Source organism: Erpetoichthys calabaricus, chromosome 3, assembly GCF_900747795.2.
Source record: "Erpetoichthys calabaricus chromosome 3, fErpCal1.3, whole genome shotgun sequence".
NCBI lineage: Eukaryota > Metazoa > Chordata > Cladistia > Polypteriformes > Polypteridae > Erpetoichthys > Erpetoichthys calabaricus.
In genome coordinates, this window is record NC_041396.2 from 283,769,787 (window position 1) to 283,793,776 (window position 23,990).

At 38.1% G+C, this 23,990-nt stretch overlaps 1 protein-coding gene across 3 annotated transcripts in view; it reads right to left on the reverse strand.

Annotated features, from left to right (window-relative positions):
• acadvl (acyl-CoA dehydrogenase very long chain) overlaps window positions 1-23,990 on the reverse strand; it is a 966,944-nt gene that overhangs the window by 889,282 nt on the left and 53,672 nt on the right. For all 3 annotated transcript variants that reach the window (XM_051924341.1, XM_028798459.2, XM_028798458.2), the window contains exons 9-10: window positions 17,812-17,937; window positions 10,745-10,943 (exon numbers count right to left, since the gene is read on the reverse strand). In XM_051924341.1, coding sequence (XP_051780301.1) covers window positions 10,745-10,943; window positions 17,812-17,937 — 325 coding nt within the window. The remainder of the gene's footprint in view (window positions 1-10,744; window positions 10,944-17,811; window positions 17,938-23,990) is intronic.

A 23,990-nucleotide genomic window follows, 5' to 3' on the forward strand; every position in this document is an offset into this window, starting at 1 on the left:
TGAAATACTGCATCGCATTATTCAGATCCTTTGCTTTGACACTTGAAATTTGGTGGATCTCGTTCTATCGATTATCACCGAGAGGTTTCTACAGCTTCTTTGGAGTGCACCGGTGGTCAATGCAATTGGTTGGACATGTTTAGGATGGAGAAGGTTCCACTGCTGAAAAGGGGTATCAGAACACAAACCAAGCCATGGGGTCGAAGGAACTGTCTGCAGAGCTTAGAAACAGGACTGTGTTGATTCATAGATCTGGGACTGACTACAAAAAAAAAAAATCCTGCATCATTGAAGGTTCCAGAGAGCACCGTGGCCTCTATAAATCTTAAACAGAAGAAATTTGAAACAAGCACAACTCTTCCAAGACCTGAACAACCTGCATACTATTTCTCTTTTGATTTAACACATGCTCCATGCAAAATGCCAGCCTGTATGCACATCCACCTACCCACTGTTTCCTCATGCACAATAATGTCATGAAGTCTATGCTCTAAGGTTGTAGGTATTGTTATTACTGTTGTTATTGTCGTTTTAGCAGGGTGCTCAGTTATTGACATCGAACAGTAAACTTTTTAAAATGGTATAGAAAAATGCCTCTTATCACTATATGTTCTGTTACCAATAAATTTTTCAACAGGAGCTCATCAACACAGAAACATGGCAAAACAGATTTAGTAAAATAATAATGGTAATAATTATAATTAATAATTCATTACTTGACAAACAATAACTCTGTACAAACACATTTAAAAGACAAATTGTTAAAATAAATGTACTAATCCACTTTCATGCCAGGCCGCTTGTTGTTTGTGCTGATTGACACATTTGTAAAACAAAGGTGCTGATGAAGAGGTGCAAGGGTATTTAAGGTGGCCCAGCATGAAGAACATTTTCGTTGGCATCAGGGATTCTAGCGTTAAAGGATTTCAAAATCCTCTTTCTAACATATATTTTTTTAATGGTTAAGTCCCTGCTTACCGGTCTGAATTTAGCATTACTTAAACTGGACTGTGTATTAAAACCTCAAGATTTCAAACTACTAAAGATTCCAAAGATTAACAAAAATAACAGTGGGAGGTCAAGCATTTGGTTACAAAGCTTCAAAGCTATGAAATGATCTGTCTACTTGTATAAGAGATGTCCCTTTGGTCTCAGGCCTGAATAGAGCTGTTGTTTAGCTGTGTATACTAAGTTTTTATACAGACGATTAAAACTGTGACACAAGTACAGCTAGACCTTCACTAATCTGGCACCATTGGGACCTGAGCTGTGCCACATTAGTGAAAATGCCGGATCAAGGAAGGACCACCTATAAACAGTAGATATACTTATTTACAGGCATGATGTGGTGTTTAACAAACATTAAATGAGCTAATGTAAAGGTACCAAAAATACAAAATTAAAAACAGTACCCACCCCTTCACCTACTTTACTGCTTCGATATGCTTGGGACTTGATACTACCCCGTGCCTTGAAGTAAACACAACTCCATGGGGATCGATTGCTTCATTGTGATACTTATTGTGGCATTTTGATCAGGGAATTGAGTGGTGTGGTGGTGCAAGGAGGACACCTTTTTCCCTTATTATTACAAAGCAATCATAAATCCCAAACCTCCCTGCCCTTGATGCTTCAATGTGATGCATGGTGCAATGTGATTAGGGGTTCACCTGGGACACCTCCCTCTTATTGCTTTGAAGCAATCTCAACTTCATTAGGATTTATTGGTTCAATATGGTGCAGGGTGTAGCACATCAAGGCGGAAGCTATGAAGAGAGATGTAGTGTGAAACACAACACACTTGGAAAATTTATTGCAGATCCAACACTAATGCCGAATAAGCAAAGGAACCATATTATTGGGAGGCAGATTAGTGAAGGTCTGCCTGCATTATAACAATTCTGAACCGTTAATTGGCAAATTCCAAGCTGTAATGCTGTCCATGGAAAAGAAACCAGAGTATACTATGAACCTTGGAATCACAGGAAGAAAAGATTCTGTCATCATATTAGATAGCACAGCATAAACTGAGATTGAGTGAAGAGAATGCCCAAGAGAGTCAGACTGGCCAAAGGGCTGAGGTCTTGAGGACCAAAAGAATGTGTGAATTGCAACTGTAAATTGAATATATAATTAGTGAATTGTATTTGCATTTTTACATGTGAACTTCTTACAGCAATCTGACCCTGCAAAAGTAAACTGAAATCAACAGAACTGAACCTTCATGTGTATTAAAGGAAACTTGGTGGCACTCTGAGGGACACAAAGATAGTTCAGTTTTTTAACAATAAGAATTAGTGTTCATATAAATATCAATGGCACATCCCTCTAGATCTCGCTGCCTCAGAAATAAATGAAACTGAAATGAATTCAATGGCGTGTAACTTAAAAACTATGATGTCACTCATGACACACTCACTTAAGGTTTCTTTCCATAGGGTTTGTTACATGGACTAATAAACTGCATTGCATTTTCACCTTCAACAGATGGCATAGCCACAAAAATCTAATAAAGGATATTTTAAACTGAAAACAAAGATGGGAAATAAAGACTGATAGAGGAAGTACTACTCCCAATGGAGCGTATTGGACTGTTACAAAAAGTAACGTAGCTGACCTTACGACGAAGATGGTTTGAGACTCACATTTTACTACATTAATGAGTGCTGATAAATAGAATAGTAAATGAAATTAAATGAGATTAATACTGCTTTTTTTTAATTTTCTACTTAGGGATGCTCCCATCTATCAACCGCCAATCTAAATTGGTCAATTTTCACTAAAAAGGACCCAATCAGTAAATGGGCCGATTACAAAAAAACTATCATCTTTTCAGTGCCTGCATTTCTAGTCTTTATGGTAATTTAATTGCAGTGCTCCTTTACACAAGGTATTATGGTAGTTGAGCCTGCATCTTTTGTTTTTTTGGCAGCAAAATTCATGCAGTGTAAAGTTGAGGCTTGCAAGAGTGCAAGACACAATTAAAATATTAGCCTTTACATAAAAGAAAGTGGAGTAATAAACTGAATGAAAAGGATGTGGAGAAGTTGTCCTGTGCCATTAGACAAATGGCCTGAAAAGCTACTTTAATAAATTCAGAACTTTTTATTTTGTCCTTTGAATTAAGCAGACACCACTTTTGGACACTTTTGGAGTTTGGGCAGCGAGCTTGTTTTAAGTGCAGCAGCTTGAATTTTTTAATTAGGAAAAGATAAAGACACATTTGAAATTTCTACTTAGTAAACAATAGGCTTGTTAGCTTAACAGTAAAATGTTTAGCATGTTAATCTTGTGTCTTCTTGATGAACTACTTATGAACATTTGAAACATTTGCAGCTGTTTAAAAGATTTGTACCATTTATTATTTGTTGATGTGTGTCGTATAGCAATAGCTTTGGTAGGGAAGAAGTACTACATAATTAAAATAGTAATCCATGTTTATATTTATATGTCAAGAATTACGAATGTCTAGCCGATACATTCGTAATTTTATTTCTTTAATGCCATATGTATGTTTAATTATGGTAACTGAACAATAAGTCTACAGAATTTTATTTTGTTAATAAAAATTAACAGTTAACACCTGGGGTCTAAAGTTTAATTATAAAAATACACTTTAATATAAGATATACAGTAAGGCTACTATGTGTCTGGTTATCCAGGAGCTTAATATAAAAACATTTTTAAAGGGATAAAGGAGGTAAAAAAAATCTGTACTGGAATCAGCCAATCAAGTAACATGAAATTGATGATTGGTATCTGCCTTAAAAGATGTGATTGGAGCATCCCTAATTTAATCACAGCGTCAGTTTGCTGCATCAATAATGCATCATTTATTAACATAATTCCAACAGCTGTGCTAATGTTTGTGATGTGTCTTCAGTTTGAATTAAAAGTGCAATGTATTTTATTACTGCTCGAGTATTAAAGTAGATTCCAGTATATGGTGTACTGTAAATGGTAAGGCTGAATCTGTCCAAAAAATTTTCTGCTGGAGGGACACAGATCAGTTTGTACCCAGTTCTTCTGGTGTACGCTGTAGCCACCCTATGGCAATTATACATAGACATTAATAGGTTTTAAACAATAATTTTCTCCCCCATGACCAAGTCACAGAAAATAAAATGCCAGCAGCCAAATAAATTAGCATTCTGCATTACAAAATTTTAAATCTTATATCTAATCCAAAATAATAACCATTTAGGTTGATGCTTATCTATTAAAAAATATGGGTAAAATTCCTCCCAAACATCCGGTCTTATGCATGCACTTAAAAGATTTACAGCTTTGTAAAACATAAGCTTTATGTGAAGAGGTTTGGGGAAACTCCCCTAGAGCGTGACCAAAAGCAGGTAACGGACTGCAAGCCTATGTTCTCACTTCTAGGAAGCACAATATGACTTGGTGGAAATGAAATATGCATCTGGGTAACTTTGTGGGTGGATCTGAAGAAATTTCAAATAGCAAAACTGCAGACTGGGGTGTGTGTGTGTGCGTGCGTGCGTGTAAGTGTAAAGTAGGCACAAGACTGTCAAAATCGTTAGTTTGATTTTAACAGCACTCTACTAGTGCTAGCTGAATTACACTTATAGAAGGTGTAAGTTCTGCCTCTGCTGCAACCTTATGTATGAGATTAAATTCATTTTTTTCCTCAGAATTCTACACACAACACCCCATAATGACAACAGGAAAAAAGTTTACTTGAGATTTTTGCAAATTTATTAAAAATAAATAAAATTGAGAAAGCACATGTACATAAGTATTCACAGCCCTTGCCATGAAACTCAAAATTGAGCTCAGGTGCATCCTGTTTCCCCTGATCATCCTTGAGATGTTTCTGCAGCTTAATTGGAGTCCACCTGTGGTAAATTCAGTTGATTGGACATGATTTGGAAAGGCACACACCTGTCTATATAAGGTCCCACAGTTGACAGTTCATGTCAGAGCACAAACCAAGCATGAAGTCAAAGGAATTGTCTGTAGACCTCCGAGACAGGATTGTCTCGAGGCACATATCTGGGGAAGGTTACAGAAAAAATTCTGCTGCTTTGAAGGTCACAATGAGCGCAGTGGCTTCCATCATCCGTAAATGGAAGAAGTTCGAAACCACCAGGACTCTTCCTAGAGCTGGCCGGCCATCTAAACTGAGCGATCGGGGGAAGAAGGGCCTTAATCAGCGAGGTGACCAAGAACCCGATGGTCACTCTGTCAGAGCTCCAGAGGTCCTCTGTGGAGAGAGGAGAACCTTCCAGAAGGACAACCATCTCTGCAGCAATCCACCAATCAGGCCTGTATGGTAGAGTGGCCAGATGGAAGCCACTCCTTAGTAAAAGGCACATGGCAGCCCACCTGGAGTTTGCCAAAAGGCACCTGAAGGACTCTCAGACCATGAGAAAGAAAATTCTCTCATCTGATAAGACAAACATTGAACTCTTTGGTGTGAATGCCAGGCATCACGTTTGGAAGAAACCAGGCACCGCTCATCACCAGGCCAATACTATCCCTACAGTGAAGCATGGTGGGGATGTTTTTCAGCGGCAGGAACTGGGAGACTAGTCAGGATAAGGGGAAAGATGACTGCAGCAATGTACAGAGATATCCTGGATGAAAACCTGCTCCAGAGCGCTCTTGACCTCAGACGGGGGCAACGGTTCATCTTTCAGCAGGACAACGACCCTAAGCACACAGCCAAGATATCAAAGGAGTGGCTTCAGGACAACTCTGTGAATGTCCTTGAGTGGCCCAGCCAGAGCCCAGACTTGAATCCGATTGAACATCTCTGTGCACCAACGCTTCCCATCCAACCTGATGGAGCTTGAGAGGTGCTGCAAAGAGGAATGGGTGATACTGGCCAAGGATAGGTGTGCCAAGCTTGTGGCATCATATTCAAAAAGACTTGAGGTTGTAATTGCTGCCAAAGGTGCATCGACAAAGTATTGAGCAAAGGCTGTGAATACTTATGTACATGTGATTTCTCAGTTTTTTTAATTTTTAATAAATTTGCAAAAACCTCAAGTAAACTTTTTTCACATTGCCATTATGGGGTGTTGTGTGTAGAATTCTCAGGAAAAAAATGAATTTAATCCATTTTGGAATAAGGCTGTAACATAACAAAATGTGGAAAAGGTGATGCGGTGTGAATACTTTCCGGATGCACTGGGTATATTATATTATATTATATTAATATATATTATATTAATATATATTATATAAATATATATTATATTAATATATATTATATAGAGATATATATATATATATATATATATATATATATATATATATATATAGATATACAGATATATATAGATATATGTCAAGTACTTCCTTTTTAAATAACCTGTAGCAATGTATAGAATTGATATATAGATTACATCTACCTGAAGAAGGGGCCCGAGTTGCCTTGAAAGCATGCATACTGTAATCTTTTTAGATAGCCAATAAAATGTGTAATTTTGCTTGACTTCTCCTTATATCCATAATGGGAAACACGGTACAATACCCTAGTACTAATGTACAGAATCAAAAGACATATTGTTATCATTTCAACTTAATTATAACATTGCAACATTTCTCTAGCAACAACCGGAAACTGTAGACATGGGTCCAGTTGATCCAATGCCCGATCGATAGATCGATAGATCGATAGATAGATCGACAGATCGATAGATAGATAGATACTTTATTAATCCCAATGGGAAATTCACATTCTTCAGCAGCAGCATACTGATACCATAAATAATATTAAAGAATGATAATAATGCAGGTGAAAAACAGACAATAACTTTGTATAATGTTAAATGTTAACGTTTACCCCCTCGGGTGGAATTGAAGAGTCGCATAGTTTGGGGGAGGAATGATCTCCTCAATCTGTCAGTGGAGCAGGACAGTGACAGCAGTCTGTCGCTGAAGCTGCTCTTCTGTCTGGAGATGATACTATTTAGTGGATGCAGTGGATTCTCCATAATTGATAGGAGCCTGCTGAGCGCCCTTCGCTCTGCCACAGATGTTAAACTGTCCAGCTCCATGCCAACAATAGAGCCTGCCTTCTTCACCAGTTTGTCCAGGCGTGAGGTGTCCCTCTTCTTAATGCTGCCTCCCCAGCACACCACCGTGTAGAAGAGGGCGCTCGCCACAACTGTCTGATAGAAAGAGGGCGCTCACCACAACTGTCTGATAGAATAGAATAGATAGCCCCTATGCCCAGAACTGCATCCCCTCACCCAGAATTAAGCATTCAGAAACTCTGTAGAAATATCAGAACATAAATTGCCTCCTCAAGAATAAAGATCCTGTATCCTTTCTTATGATATATTCATATGATGTTTACAAAACTCATAAGATGGTCTCTCCCATTCATCTATTTCTAAACCCACTTAAAAGTATAAGGCACTTGGCAGGAACTAATCCTGGACATAGTGATTGTCCATGCAGTGCATGCGTATTGACACAGGGCCCAATTTAAAATGACTACTTACACAAAACCAATCTCTTTATAGCTGAACCACCAAGAAAGACTACATTGTCAAGGTACTTCAGCATATTAATAAACAAATCAAGAGGAAAAACAAACACCCTGCATGTTCATGTATTGTATACCAAAAATAACAACTAGATGATGTTGTAGCTTGCCCTCTAACAAACAAGAAGCCATAAGATGCAAATAAGCAGCCATAAGATGCAAGCAAGCAGCATTTCCTAGGCTGACCACTATTTTCCCCATGTGAACATAAGGGATTTTTTTTTGCTATTCTGTAGATCAAAAAAAAATTACTGGCTGTTAAAAAAAGTTTACTTAATGAATAGTACAAAACAGTTCCTTTTTTGCAGCCAGCATTGTTCCTCATGGTTTGTGGGCATTAAATGCCTGTACTTGTGTTTAAACACTCAAACTCCTACAACAAACAACAGCTGTCTCCCAGAACTTTTACTTTGTTGTATTAAGTCACAGTGCGCTTACAGAGCACTAAGTTGCCGGGGAATCACACTATACGAATAATGGTAACACGTGTGTACTGTGGCTGTGAGCGACTCACAGGGATTTTCTTATGATTACTTAACTGGAGGTTACAACTTATAATCATTACAAAAGTCATGTAGTGTGCGGAGTAGAGTGATAGGGCTAAACATAACTTGTGGGCAGTGGTGGTAAACCAGCAGCAACTGGTCATATAATGTGACATAGCACTCTCTGTCCAGCCACAAAAAAATGAAAGGACTTTGTCACAAGTCATTGGGGGTTCAGGTGGAAGTAGAATACTGTACATACAATGCCCAAAAACATGGCATGCCAGAGTGAAGAGGAGGAAAAAATAAGACACACTACATCGATTGGCTGCCAAAAAAATGTGTTGGGCTTGGAAGTCATGAGGGTCTTGTGCAGTTCATCATCCCCTCTGATTACTAGTTGTGTAATCTGACATCTGACAAAGTCAACAAGGGCTAGAAACTGCAGTCATTAAGTGTGACATGCTCTTCTACTGGAAGTTGTGTAGTGTAATGCTAGCCATATCTAATTTTGGGGCATTTGTGCAATATATCAACTTACAAATAAGCACAGAAACATTTTTTCTCATTAATTCAGAAAAATGCAAAAACCAAAGTAGGAAATACTTATGTATTTTTTTCTTAACAGAATAATAACCTACTATTACAGGAACATGGAATTGGGTAAACTTAAATTTAAACCATGTATGTGGACAGAAAATAAACAACGCCCACTAGGGCTGGGAACTGGTAACTCACCTTAAAAATGACTTGGTCACAGTCCTATTATACAATTTAAACTCCTGACTTGTCATGGAATATAATCTTAAGTTAAACCTCCATCAGAATGTAATTGTACCAGCATTTCCTTAATGGGATACAGAAAGGTGCAGTAAATACTGATTCTCTCTCTCAATAGCATCTAATTAACCTAAAAGTATACACCCTTTTTCAAATGGCTACTTCAGGCAGAATAATGAGCCACATCACAAATAACACATTATCTTAAGCAGAGTCCTTTAACATGACAGTGTACTCCAAAATCTGGTAGTTACCAGATCTCAAACCAACTCGGGGAATGACAGGTGTGCCCAAACAATCTTCAAGAAACTCTGTGAAGCTATCCACTCAAAATCAGTAAGAAATGTTTCAAGCCCAACGGAATCCATGCCTTGAAGGATTTAGGCTGGTTTGGAGGCAAAAAGTTAAGAGAATATGCTCAGTATCTGCAATATTTATATTGTAATGGGTGGAGCACTCGGAGAATGGAGGCACAAAAAAAGCAGCACAGGTAAGGGCTTAGCAGTGCTATTGGAAACAGAAGGTGGCATCCATTAGATAGAGAGATACCGAGAAGAGTGTCACTAGGGTGTGGATAGTTTTTTGTGTGTGTGAGATGTTCCACAAGGTGCCAAGGCACACAGAAAAAATAAAAACACACCATGTGTATGGCCTGGGTGGAAACAGTATTTATTCAGGATGCTAGAGAACAGGTGGTCAAGCAGTTTCCAGGAATGCCTGGTTCTCCTTATAGAAAGGCACAAAGTTAAGAGACCTTCAAGCCAACAGACAACAAAACATAGATCCACATTATAATTAACGAAAGAGCGTGCTGCACGTCACTTTACTTGTTTAATTTCCTGAAATTAACCTAACTGACAGAGATCAAAAATATTTAAGAGAAATAAAACCTTTAACATAGTCAAAGTGCTCATTTCACTCATCAGAAATTTGTGTATAAATAAAATGCGCAAAATGTAACACGAAGAAATATACATCCTGATCGGCAGTGGAATCAGAAGATGTGTCACAGAAAAGTCCACTTATCAGTGTCTACCAATAATTTTTACATATAGATGCGTCCCTAGTAATTGCTATAACATGAGAAAAGACAGCATCATACAGCAGTCCCTTCTGGTATTTCTATTCTGGCCCATCTAGCCCCTTTTACTTTTATATTGGAAATTACATGGAGAGAAGACTGCAGGAGAGAAGACTGCAGGAGGTAAAGAGGGAGGAACTGAGGTAGGGTAAAACTTCACTGGCAGGCAGTGTGTGGCAGCCACAAGGTGATGGAACAGTGCAACAAATGATCAACCACACCATCTTTCTAGATAATAACAGACAAATGGATTTATGTTAGAACACTGATTTACCATCAATTCCCATTTGTTTAGTTGTACTTTGTGTGTTTCTCAGGTATATGCTCTGTCAATAGCATACTCTGATCAATTTCTGTGTATACTGTAAGTTCAGTTGTGAATCAGTGTGCAGTGACAATGTCAGCCAATAAATACAAACTGTACTTGTGCTCCTCCTGCTGGGTTTCAAGAGAGTGCAACTCTCCATAGTGTGGACACATGGCAAAATGAGCTTTTCTCCACCCATATTCTAATGCAAGGATTTCTTTCATCCCATTCAGCTATCCAATGTTAACAACATAATGTCAATTTCAAATACCATTTAGAGCAAAAAACAGTTAAAACATGACTTCCAGCTATTCTAGAATATGTATTTTGCTTATAATTTTTTTAAGCTAGTGTCCGTCATGATTAAAAAAAAATATGCACTAAGGAGGTTAGTACCCTTACACTAGCCTTGTATTGCAGAAATGTTAATGCCAAAATTAAAATGATCTACTTTTATTAAATGACTGCATTTAAATTTAACCAAAGTGCTGATGTGCCATCACAGCACACTTCCTTAATTTGGTTACTCCAGCCACATGCTACTACTTTGCAACTTGATGTTCTCTTACCGCTTTGCTGATGACACCCTTCATCGTACCAGAGAGGGCAGCGGCCATGCCAAAACGCCCATTGTTTAATATGTTCATTGCCACTTTGAAGCCACCTCCAACCTCACCCAGCACATTCTCCACAGGTACACGTACAGAATCAAAGTGGACTTCAGCTGTGTTAGAGGCCTTGATGCCCATCTTTTTCTCTGGAGGACCACTATAACATAATGAAAGAAAGGTTTTAGAAAAGAAATACATATAAATATTATATAGTATTTTATATTTATGAATACACACATATATAAACAGCTATAAAACATTTTTACCCCCTAGGAAGTTTTCAAAATTTTACTGTTGTATAACAATGAATCATTTGGCTTTTTTAACATTGAGCAACAGAAAACTCTAAATAATGTCAAAGCATAAAAAGAGCTCTGTAAAATGGTCTACAATTAATTTAAAACGCTAAATGCCAAATAACTGATCATATATATATATTTCACTTGGTTATATATGGCACAAATGAGTCATCGCTAGAGTGGACACTTGGACTTCGATGTCACAGAATTAGTTCAGCTGTAACTCTGCATTGAGCAAGTCATCCACAAAACCTGAGTGATGGTTAAGAGACAAAGTGTAGTGAGGAGGGCCACCAAAAGACCAATGAGAAGTGAAGAAGTTACAAGGTATAATGAGTTTCGCTCTTGCCTGGATGCTTCACAAACACACACAAAACATCTCAGCAGAAGGAACAAGAGAAAAAACTCTGAAGTCAGCTAGAATATGGTTCTGTGGTCTGATAAGACCAAAATTGTGCCTTTTGGCTATCGGTAAACACCATGTTGGGCATTAATCAAACAATGAACTTGATCAAAAATACACCATCCACACTGTGAAACATGGTGGTGGCTGCATCATGCTGTGTGGATACTTTCAGCAGCAGTCTCTGGAAGGCTTGTAAGGGGAGAGGGGAAAATGAACACAGAAAAATACATGGAAATCCAGTAGAAAAACCTGATGCAGTCTGCAAGAACCCTGTACATTGGAAGAAGGTTAGTTTTCCAAAAAGACAATGATCCTGTGTAAAGTCAAATCCGTACAGGTACAGCTTAAAACAACAATGTTAATCAATGTCTATAAATCAAAATTAAATCCAGTATCGTTCAATGTTGTATAATTATAACATATGCACACTTGTAAGGGGATGAATACTTTTTATAGGTGCTGTATGATGCCTACATGAACACACATTTAATAATATTTATACAAACAAACTGATGCTACAAATTGGTTAGAGAAAGGCCATTACAATATTAAATGAAGTCACTGACCTCATTACTTTGGAAAACTCCCCTTCCCCCAGTGGTATGTTAATTAATTAGTACATTGAGGGTTTCTTAAAGCATTAATAAATCTGATGCACCTGAATTATTTATTATATTAGTGAATTGCATATTTGTGAACATAGGTGGAAATTAAGTATTTGTGCAGTTAAAGTTAAGTCTTGTGGAGACAGACATGATTCTCAAACGAGAATACACATCTGGGGACAAGAAGTTAAAAAGAGTGTAGTAAAGAGCAATGAAATCCTGCGCTGCAAAGGATTCTTCCTAAAACACCCACCTTCCATTCATCCAATCCAAGCATCTTAAACCACCGCCGGGGATTCCGGAAGAGAGCAAAAGAAATTGAAAAAAAACCTTGCCACTGAGCTTAAAAGCTATAAAAGCTATAATTGCCATTATCCATTCAGGAACTCAGTAGCACAAGGTAACTGATACAGTTTAATGAGTCCTGTGAGAGAAGACAGAGCTACTTGGCTACATGCATTTGAGATGTGCTTCTAACTGCTATGATATCTTTCTGTCATTTTGACTATTGCATTACTATGTGTCATACATGTGAACAGTCTATATAAGCATTGTGCTCTATGGGTACACAACGTGTTAAAATACTATGGTAACATTCTGGCAAGGCATGTTTGCATTTCCAATTAGACAGAAATGTTAACTTCTTTTTGTTATTCATTTAGACATGTAGTCAGAAGGTGGATGCTATGCATCCTTGTCACTCTTCCACTGGTGTCATTAGGCAGATTTGCTGATTTATGTGTTTTGAGTATTGAAATTGCTGCAGTGGGTTGGCACCCTGCCCGGGATTGGTTCCTGCCTTGTGCCCTGTGTTGGCTTGGATTGGCTCCGGCGGACCCCCATGACCCTGTGTTCGGATTCAGCGGGTTGGAAAATGGATGGATGGATGGATGGATGGATGGAGTATTGAAATTGGCATCTCCTGAGGCTTTTCGTCATCAGTGCTCTTTTAACAGCAGTCCTTCTGACAGTGTGTGACACACCATTTATCTCAAATGCTTATTTTGCCATCCTTATTTTCACAAAGATAACTGCCAATTATTTCAAGTTTACATTGACTCCTACACTGTCATAGTAATGCTGAACAAAAGAGCACACACAGCACCTGCGACAGTGCATCATTCACATTTGATGTCTTCCAATGCCAATGTATAATCTGAATGTACAGAAAGGTTTTTCCTTTGCAACAGGTAAGATTTACTTTTAACATGCGTAATGTGCTCTCTGCACATGCAACACACTTGTTTAATAGGGGTCTTTATAGCAGACTTTTCAGCTTTACAGTTTGTCATAACCAGAAGCTTGCTCTCTATTAGAAAAGTTTAACAAGAGCATCTCTGCTCTTTGCAGTTTAACTTTGAACAACACCTTCAGGAGGCACTGGATTGCTTTAGAAATGTGACACGCTGTACCGTCTAACTGTTCCCACCCAGTTTAAAGCACAATTCACGGATGGTTGTCTTCAGACAGACAGACAGACAGATAGATACTTTATTAATCCCAATGGGAAATTCACATTATCTAGCAGCAGCATACTGATACAATAAATAATATTAAAGATTGATAATAATAATAATGCAGGTGAAAAAACAGACAATAACTTTGTATAATGTTAAATGTTAACGTTTATCCCCCCGGGTGGAATTGAAGAGTCGCATAGTTTGGGGGAGGAACAATCTTCTCAATCTGTCAGTGGAGCAGGACAGTGACAGCAGTCTGTCACTGAAGCTGCTCCTCTGTCTGGAGATGATACTATTTAGTGGATGCAGTGGATTCTCCATAATTGATAGGAGCCTGCTGAGCGCCCTTCGCTCTGCCACAGATGTTACACTGTCCAGCTCCATGCCAACAATAGAGCCTGCCTTCCTCACCAGTTTGTCCAGACGTGAGGCGTCTTTCTTCTTAATGCTGCCTCCCCATAAATATATATGTCTGGCTTTAGTGAGACTGTTTAAGTCAGAAGCTGCTAAGCACTTAATGGGCTGTGGTAATTTGAAACAAATTTCTGAGCCTTGTACCTGAAAGAATTTAGAAAGAATTTAGATGAGGTATTGGGACAACTTAGCTATTATCCAATGGAAAATGAATGATAGACTGCATTATGGAGTTTTTAGTCTTTGTTGCATAAAATGTTCTTCAGCAGTGCTTCATGCTGCATTATACACGATTCAACAGGCAAGACTACCCACTTCAGAAATCTATAGTCTTTGGTTTTCTAAACTGTTAATCTTTCTAATAAATACTAAAAGGATTTCATCTTTACCTTGGGGATTTTATTTTTGACTGTCTCTATCTTTTTTACCCATGTTCCCTGGCTGTGCAGTCAGTCAGTCATTTCTGTTAATTTTAATTAGAAAACATATTTCCAGGTTTTAAACCATATACAGCATGAGTGACAAACAACCAAAGTATCCCACTTGTCTAAATGCTACCCATTAACAGTGGACTTGTTGAATATCATATTTTTTGTTTATCGCAGTACATTAAATTCTTATTTATTATTCTGTGTTATTTCACACAATGTACTGTATATTGCAAGGCTAATTTAGCTTTTGACACTGAGAAAACAACTGCCAATAAGAATGCCCTCGTTACATGTGGAGCAACAGAGGTTTACAGTGTTTATAACTGATGCCTTATAGTCCTAGTGACCCAGGCTCATTTCCCAGCATAGACAGTCTGTTTGAAGTCTTAGCATTGTTTCTGTGTCAGTATTACATCTTTCTGTCAGTTTTCCTTCTTCAATCCCAAAGACACGCATGTTAGATTAATTGAAGATTCTAAACTGACCTGGTGTCAGCGTATATGGATATTCAAGTCAGGGGCAGCCCATCTCAGGCTAGCATCCTGTTCAGGTTTGGTTCTTGCCTTGCAATGTGGCTGGGATGGGCTCTAGCTTCCTGTGACTATGCATTAACAAATGTAGTTTAAAAAAAATTAAGGAAGCAGTAATTACATATGGAAAATAAATCTTCATCTCCAGTTAGATGCATGAAAACCATGTAGTGCTAAGGAGGCCGAGATTTTCTATGCAACTTAGTATTGGATCAGACAGTATCATGAACAACAGAGCGAGAGAGAGAGAGAAAGCGAGAGAGAAAGTATGCATGCAGCAGTGACTTTATTAGAGCCACCTGCTTAGCAATGCAGATAGCCTGTACTACTAAAGTTTACTTGTTATTCAATTAAATATTACAAAAGGGCAACAAAATGGTATGACTGTTGGTGCCAAACGTGGAGGTTCCAGTATCTTAGAAACATCTCTATAGTTTACAGAGAAAAAAAAAACATCCAGTTAGGGAGGTCAAAGGAGAATGGCTAAATTCATTCATACTAACAAAAAAAAGATCTTTACAAAAGTATGGGAGAGATTTTCTTCAAAAAGGAAATGAAAATTAAAATTAAAAAATGAAAATGCAATCTCATTTTCAAAGTCTGCTTGCAAGAATGCTGCAAAAATTAGAATGCAATAACCCCCATTTGCAATTTCAAAGTCTACACGCAAGAATGCTGCAAAAATTTAAAATAAAATGAAATAACGCTATTTGCCATTACATTTGAAGTCTACTTTTCTACTTTGCATTTTCATTTTCAAGTTCTCAACATGGTTCCACTACTGCCACCTAAGAATAGAAGGATGAGACTACAGTGGGCACCTCATCACGAAAACCATGGATGAATAAAGATTGAAACCAAACATTAGCTTGTCTGACAAATCTATTTCTGCTGCAGCTTACATGTGGTAGGGTAAGAATTTGGCAACAGCATAAATCCAATGATTCATACCATCTTTTGTAATGATACAGGTTGCTAATAATGGAAGTGTAATGTCAGGAATTATTATTATCATTATTATTATTATTATTAGAACAATCCAAATGAGAACAGGCTATTCAGCCCAAAAAAGCTCACCAGTTCTTTCCACTTAATTCTTAAAAAATAAGTCTACTTTTGAAAGTCCTACTGTTTACCACACTGCTTATTTCATTTGTCTATGGTTCTCTGTGTAAAGTAAAACTTTCTAACGTTTGTGTGAAATTTACCCTTAACAAGTTTCCAACTGGGTCCCAGTGTTCTTGATGAACTCATTTTAAAATAACAGTTTCGATCCACTATACTAATTCCCTTCATAATTGTAAACACTTCAATTATGTCTCCTTTAAATCTTCTTTCGCATAAATTGAAAAGGCTCAGCTCTTTATATATTTCCTCAAAATTCATCCCTGTAGCTGTGAACTCAACCTAGTCTCTCTTCTCTGTACTTATTCCAATGCTGCTTCATCCTTTTTGTAGCCTGGAGATCAAAACTGCACACAGGACTCCAGATAAGGTTTCACCAGTACATTATAAAGCTTAAGCATAAACTCCTTGGACTTCGAGGCACACATCAGACCTCCAATTCAATGCATCCAATTTAAGCTCAAAGTCCAGCCTTCTTGAAATGGATAATGTTCCATGTTATTAATCATGCATCTTATTAAGTTGTTTCAAAAAATGAAACAGTAAAGTCAATTTACTCCAATGGCCTGCGCAGTCCCCAAATCTGAATCCATTACACCGCCTTTGGGGTGATGAGGAACACAAGGTTTTCAATATGTATGAATGAATGTTCAAAAACTCTAAGGAACTGCATGATGCTATTGAGTCACATGGACCAAAATCCTTAAGGAAGGTTTCCAGCACCTAATTGTGCCCATGCTTCAAAAAAATTTAAGGCTGTTCAAAAGAACATGATGTGTATGTTAATCTGCTTCAATAAAAGGAAGTCATAGTACATCTAATGCAAGTGTAGCATGATAATACAGTCATTACAACACTGATGAGCTTTTTTTTAAGTCTTGGCATGTAGATAACAACCACATTTACTGAGAAATGTGTTTTGGTCTCAGGAAGTTCCCGATAAACCCAAAACTCTGCTGTTAGAAATTACTAATGTAAAACTTCCAAGAACTCTCTGTCACTAATCCGGACTCTTGTGCATCATTTCTCCATTTAGGACACCTTCCTGAAGCAGTTTGTACAAGCAAGGTTGCTAAGGAATTGAATAATGTAACTAGGAAGTTGTCAGTTTAGTTCTCACCTGTGACCCTGAAAAAGTCACTTAACTCCCTGTACGGAAAACTGAAAGAAATAAAGTTCTACAATGTAAGTGTAATTTGAGGTGTGTCTCAAGATGAAGTTAACCACAAAAATGTGATATAGAAAATAAATGATGTTTATTAATTTAGCAGAGAGACATGTGTAAATGTATTTTTTAAATATCAAAAAATCTTCACTTATAATTGCAAAAGAGGAAAGAAATAATATGATGCAACCTCCGCCATGCTGCAACAGTTGGAAATGCATTTAAAGATAAAGACAGTGCATTTAAAAAAAATAATCGGAGGCTGGTGAACATCTTTATTTAGGCTTCCTGATTACACTTCATACCTGAGGTTTGCATTTTCTCTTATACTATAGTTATTTTCCTTCAGATAGTAGTTTGCCTTGTGATAATGCACGGCTAGGAACATTTGTTGTAATAGAAATACACACTCACATTTAATGTATTTTTATGCTCAACTGTGCTCGCTGTAGTAGTAAAAATAAAAAAAGCTTTTTGCCTCAAGTCAACAATAATCAAAAAGTATAGTATGAACTGTATTTGTTTATAACCACAAATGTTTAAGCAATACTTTGTGACACAACATCAACTAACAAAGCTCAACAACTCACTGTGCGACTCCTCCGAAACCCTTCTCCACAATGAATGCTGTAATCTTATCCTTCACCTCCCCAGTGGTCTCATCCTTGACAGGAGTCTTCGCAAAAACAGTGAAAATCTCAGCCAGTCCTCCGTTACTGCAGTGCAAAAGGAACAATGGATTCAGGTATAATTCCCAATATGTATAGGATAAAATAGATAAAATATATAGGCATAAAAATCATTTTAGTATAGACAATAAATCATAGTCATTTAATCAGTTTTGCATAACGAGTGGGACTTCGTTTAATAAACGAGTTGTCTGAAACCAGAAAATGGTTGTTGATGTTGTTTTGTCATTGGTAGAGTAATATATATATATTGCTCTACTTTCCCCTATTGTATTATTAACATGTAGCTTTTATCAAAATGCCTAATCTCACAGACTTACCACTGTTTATAAGATATTATTATATATAACTTATCCCCACCTTCCCTTCTATATCTGTAACCTCCGGCAATTAGATGTAGTAAAAAGACAAGCAGATGTTAAGTTGCAGTTTAAATAATGTATTATCGATAATATTCATAAATAATAACAAAATGTAAAGTATATTTGAATATTGGCAACCATACAACCTGATTAAATGATGATATGTAGTTCAGGTGGCACACAGACTTGTAGTTACTTATATGTCTCTAGTTAAGGCATCATTGGTGCTCAGCTTTCAGTCACATGTCTGTTCAAAATGGCTGCTGAGCTGTGCTCTCCATTGTTTTGTTTACATCATCACAGGTTAGCAAGAGATGCTTCCTTCAGATGTTGGTTAGTAGGAGAGAGAGATACTGAGGTTAAACACATACATTTATAGATGTTCTGTCCAACCCCGAGAGCCAATAGGACATCATGGTACTTAAAGGCTTCTGAACCAAGCCAATTCCAAACAGCCATACCTCAGACCAATGGGGGAAATAGAACATCTTAACACCTGCCCCCAAACCATATGTTAGCCCATTTGCGGGGGTAGAAATGACTTTAGCAAAGAAACACTTGCCAAACTGGTTTAAAACACACATCCCCCAAATCCTGTCATAAAATTCAAACAGACCCATTCCTAAAAGTGGGGGGGATGTTGGGTACACACTAAATTACATTGCTTTGCCTGAATTAGAAATAAAAGACATACAAAACATTTATCAAATTATATGTAAAATCTCACATCACAACACTCCACCCCAATGAATGTTTTGTACAGTGTCTTTATAAACAGTCTTAATTGTTTAAAAGTCTGTTGCATAACTTGTGCTTTGGTTTGCAGTATTTGCTGTCCCAGAGTTAAAAGTTGTCCGTGGCCATTTGTCCATTACATATCTTCTTTATTTCAAAGACAATCTGAAGAACTTGGATGCGCTTCTGATGACTTGTATCTGCTCCGGCTTGCTTCAACTGTTTGTTTAGCTTTCTGCAGTCTTCATATGTCATCAGATCTGGTGGTTCAAAATGAGACAAGTCCACACCTTCCACTAAACTAGCCCACTGCAATTTAAGTCTATTGTGATTTCCTAAAACTGACCTTTTTTTTTTTTACTGGTTTTATGTCTAACTGCTAATTAGACCCTTGTCCCAAACTATTCATTTAAGCATATGCAGCTGTACAATTAATATCAAAATTTGAAAGGTAACATGCCACAGGTGCCAGTACAACCACTTCTGCCCAAGTGAGAGCACATGTGCCACTGCATAAACTGTTCACAAACCAACCTTTGTGGCCCCTCTTCCAACATTTGGGGTTGATTTAGTTGCCTCTTGTGCTTTCCTACCCATGGTGCAACTCTTGACTGCCATCAGCATTTACCAGTATAGGCTGGCATCACCACCATGAGACATCACAGCTATGCAACTCATCATTCCCCCTGTAGGCCACCCCTAGAGTTGTTTGATCACCATATGCATACTTGTTGTGCTAAACACCTCAGTTCAGAACTGGCCCACTGGTCCTCTGCTTGTACCACAGCTGACAACCTCAACAGGGCTTCCGTATTTTCCCAACTAAAACTATACCTAAACATCGGAACCCATATGGTTTGCAAATGTACCGGCTGCACCTGCTTTCCTGAAAAGTTCACCAATTTTCTTAGTATACAGTTTCCTTAATATTATTATTAATTATATTAATTATCCCACTTAATTAATACCCAGAATGTATACTGTATGAACACCAAAATTAATCCCCTTATTTTGGCATTCCTAATTGGTTTGTTCAGTTTTCACCCCTTGGAATATAAATTTGCTGCAGTAATGAGCAAACCTTTCCTTTTAAACTATAGCTATTCTGACTAGACTTATTATTGCATGGCTTGTGGACTTGTTACTCACTTAAACCCCAATAAGTGTCTTTTTCTTGCTGTCTCTTCGGTTCTTCAGGTCTTTGTCTTTAGTCTTTGCTTGTTGTCTGTTCCTCTTTCTTTTTTTTCATTCCGCTATGTAGGCAGGTCTGCAAAATGGAAGGTGACAAAGCAGTTTCTGCCCATCTCATTTTCTTGGTTGTTATCCTGATGCCAAAACTCAAACTTTGCTTCCAGGCATTCATTGGAACAGCTTGGCCACACTGCCACTCTGCTCCAATGTGTTAATGGTAACCCAATCTCCTGCATGGATTTTACTCTGCTAATTGCCTTCACTATTTGTTACATGCACCAACCCAAAGTCCATAAAACCTCAAATAATAGAAGCAGCACTATTACAAAAGACCAGAAAATTGAAACAGAAATAACTATTTTCCCTTTCCTGTCTTTCTGCGCTGCCCTTCTATTTTTTTTTTCATTGCCTGTATGTCCTTTTTTATTTTATTGTATGGTAACTGCTACCTGAAAGTGTGGACTAAAACCTCTCCAAAATCCAATTGCCAGATCCAGCATCTCTCCTAAAACTGACCTGTGTTCTTTACCCAAGACCAGCTCACTTTTCTCCATTTTATTGCATGGAGTTCCAAAGGCTGTCTTTTTAAACAACTCGTCAGTCAGGTTTCGAATTCCTGAGACTAAGTGTGTGTGCTTTTTAATTACTGCTGGCCCCAGCACAGCTCTTAGGACTTTCACACCCCTGTGCATTCCTGGCTTGCTGGCTGAGCTTGGAAACTTTCCTGCTGCACCATCCCCCATCCTTTGTTCTTTGGCTTGTCCTGGTTCATTCAAACCAACACCTAAACAGGTGTACTTTTTTTCCAATTCAGTCATTCTTGCACTAGCACATTCAGACCTTTCACACACAAACACTTGAATTTCTTTTATTTCTACTGTTCCTTGTTTAAATTCCACACTTTCTTTACTCAGTACCAATATGCCATTATCCATTTCATGCTCTCTAGTCAACAATTGCCATTCACACTCACCAGCTTCTCTGCCTTCTATCTGATTTCTTTGTCCTAAATCAAATTTCAGTGCAGCACTGGTTACCTTTCTTAACAGTGGTGAAATATCTATCAGTGTAGCATGTTCTTTAACTACTGGACAGACCTCAGAATCACCTCGAGATTGTGGTGCAGTGGAGAATAACTGAAGGAAACATCCTTGCTGTTTTTTCTTCCTTTTATCTCTCTCCTTTTCCTTACACTCACATTTCCACTCTTTATCTGACCACCCATCTGTCTCATGTAACTCACCCACCCATGTTTTAGGGTTCCAGTAAAATCCCATTACTATTGGCCTAACTTTCACCTTGGGTGGTTTTCTCTCCTTGTTCCTCCTGCTTTCTGTGCTTTCTACTTCAGCAGTGGATGTTCTACATGCTAGCACTTCACAATTTTCACACCAACTGTTACATCGTTCAAAACTTTCACACAACATTCCATTTTCACTTTCATTCACTTTGCTATTTTCTTTCTCACACTGATCTTCCTTGTTACCAATAATGCAAGATAGTAAACCTCTTATAGCAGCAGCTGTCTTCATTATACCAGATTTCTGTTTTCCTGCTTTTAATCCTTCCAGCCCCCTTCCATTTTGTGGCATGCTCAGCTCAGCTTCTGCTTTCTCTACCTGAACTACAGGTTTGCATTTCTTAGCTTTAGCCTGCTTGCTTCTGCCACTCCACTGGAAGATGGCGGACTTTAATATAAATTTAGGCATTTCTGAGTCTACAATTATAATCTAATACAATTTGCCACCTTCGTTATGGGTTGGCCTACTTTTGCCCCTGTAAGCAAACATACACAAAGATCCTAAACGAATAAGTGCCGTATGAATGATGCATGCATGTCCCATCACTCCGTAGCACTTTAATTAGGGACTCACTATGACCAGCATTAACAAACATGCGGGTGTCCTCTTGACACACATGAAGTCTCTACACTTTGTTGGTTATATTCCATTCAGCAACCAAACAATGTTTTACTTCCACCGCATTTGTACACTGGATGCCCTAAAATTCACATACATAAACACACACATACATCAACAGTATTTACAAACAGGGTGCAAAACATGGTTACCCCAAAAATCCTGCCGACTATGCCAATTGTTTTGTCATTGGTAGAGTAATTACTTTCCCCTATTGTATTATTAACACGTAGCCTTTGTCAGAATGCCTAATCTCACAGACTTACCACTATTATATATAACTTATCCCCACCTTCCCTTCTATACCTGTAACCTCAGGCAATTAGATGTAGTAAAAAGACAAGCAGAAGTTAAGTTACAGTTTAAATAATGTATTATTGATAATATTCATAAATAATAACAAAATGCAAAGTATATTTGAATATTGGCAACCATACAACCTGATTAAATGATGCTATGTAGGTACTTAAATGTCTCTAGTTAAGGCATTATTGGTGCTCAGCTTTCAGTCACATGTCTGTTCAAAATGGCTGCTGAGCTGTGCTCTCCATTGTTTTGTCTACATCATCACAGGTTAGCAAGAGATGCTTCCTTCAGATGTTGGTTAGTAGGAGAGAGAGACACGGAGGTTAAACACATACATTTATAGATGTTCTGTCCAACCCCGAGAGCCAATAGGACATCATGGTACTTAAAGGCCTCTGAGACAAGCCAATTCCAAACAGCCATACCTCAGACCAATGGGGGAAATAGAACATCTTAACACCTGCCCCCAAACCATATGTTAAAGTACACCTTGGCCCATTTGCGGGGGTAGAAATGACTTTAGCAAAGGAACACTGGCCAAACTGGTTTAAAACACACATCCCCCAAATCCTGTCGTAAAATTCAAACAGACCCATTCCTAAAAGGGGGGGGGGGGGGGGTGGTTAAACACTAAATTACATTGCTTTGCCCAAATCTATACTAATAAAAGGCAAAGCCCTCACTGACTGACTCATCACTAATTCTCCAACTTCCCGTGTAGGTAGAAGGCTGAAATTTGGCAGGCTCATTCCTTACAGCTTACTTACAAAAGTTAGGCAGGTTTCATTTCGAAATTCAATGCATAATGGTCATAACTGGAACCTTTTTTTTGACAATATACTGTAATGGACGGCAGCTCGATGGCCGTGGGAGGCGGAGTTGAGTGTCACGTCATCACACCTCCCACGTAATCACGTGAAAAGACTGTGAACGTAGTAGCGAGAAATGAAGGAACAGCCGCAAACAGCGAAGAACAAAAAATTCATTAAACAATTGAGAAGGGAGCGAAACAATAAGAAGCGAGCGAGTGAAGCATACAAGCATCTTCATAAGGGAAACAAAGCACGGTGTAAAACGTAAGTTTAAATTAAGTTTATAGAAACGCTCCCGCTGCGGAAGGCAATAACATATTCGTGAGATAAAACTTTAATGAGAAGACACGAGGTATAAACGAACCACACGCCATAGTGCAACATTAGGGGCTTCACCTCTGGCACTGACGTTCGAGATTCGATTCCCGAGAGGGGATGCAGTGAGTGTGTACACCTGATGAGCCCAGAATTAGGGAGAAACACATGTCGCATACTCTTTGCATTATTTGAAAGTAAACTATTAAAACCATTCTATGATCTGCTTCTGGGAACAGAAAGAGGGCACGTGGCGGACGTAAGGCAACTTCCTGACCAACCACAAGCGTAACCTGGCAGGTAACCACCCATACAATCAGATTGTGATTCAGAAAACGAATGCCGTGAATGTAATTACCACGATCTACATACTGTCAAATAAACGAAACACACGCTGTAGCGCGACAGCTGTGAAAAGGGAGGTTCACAAAAAAACAGAT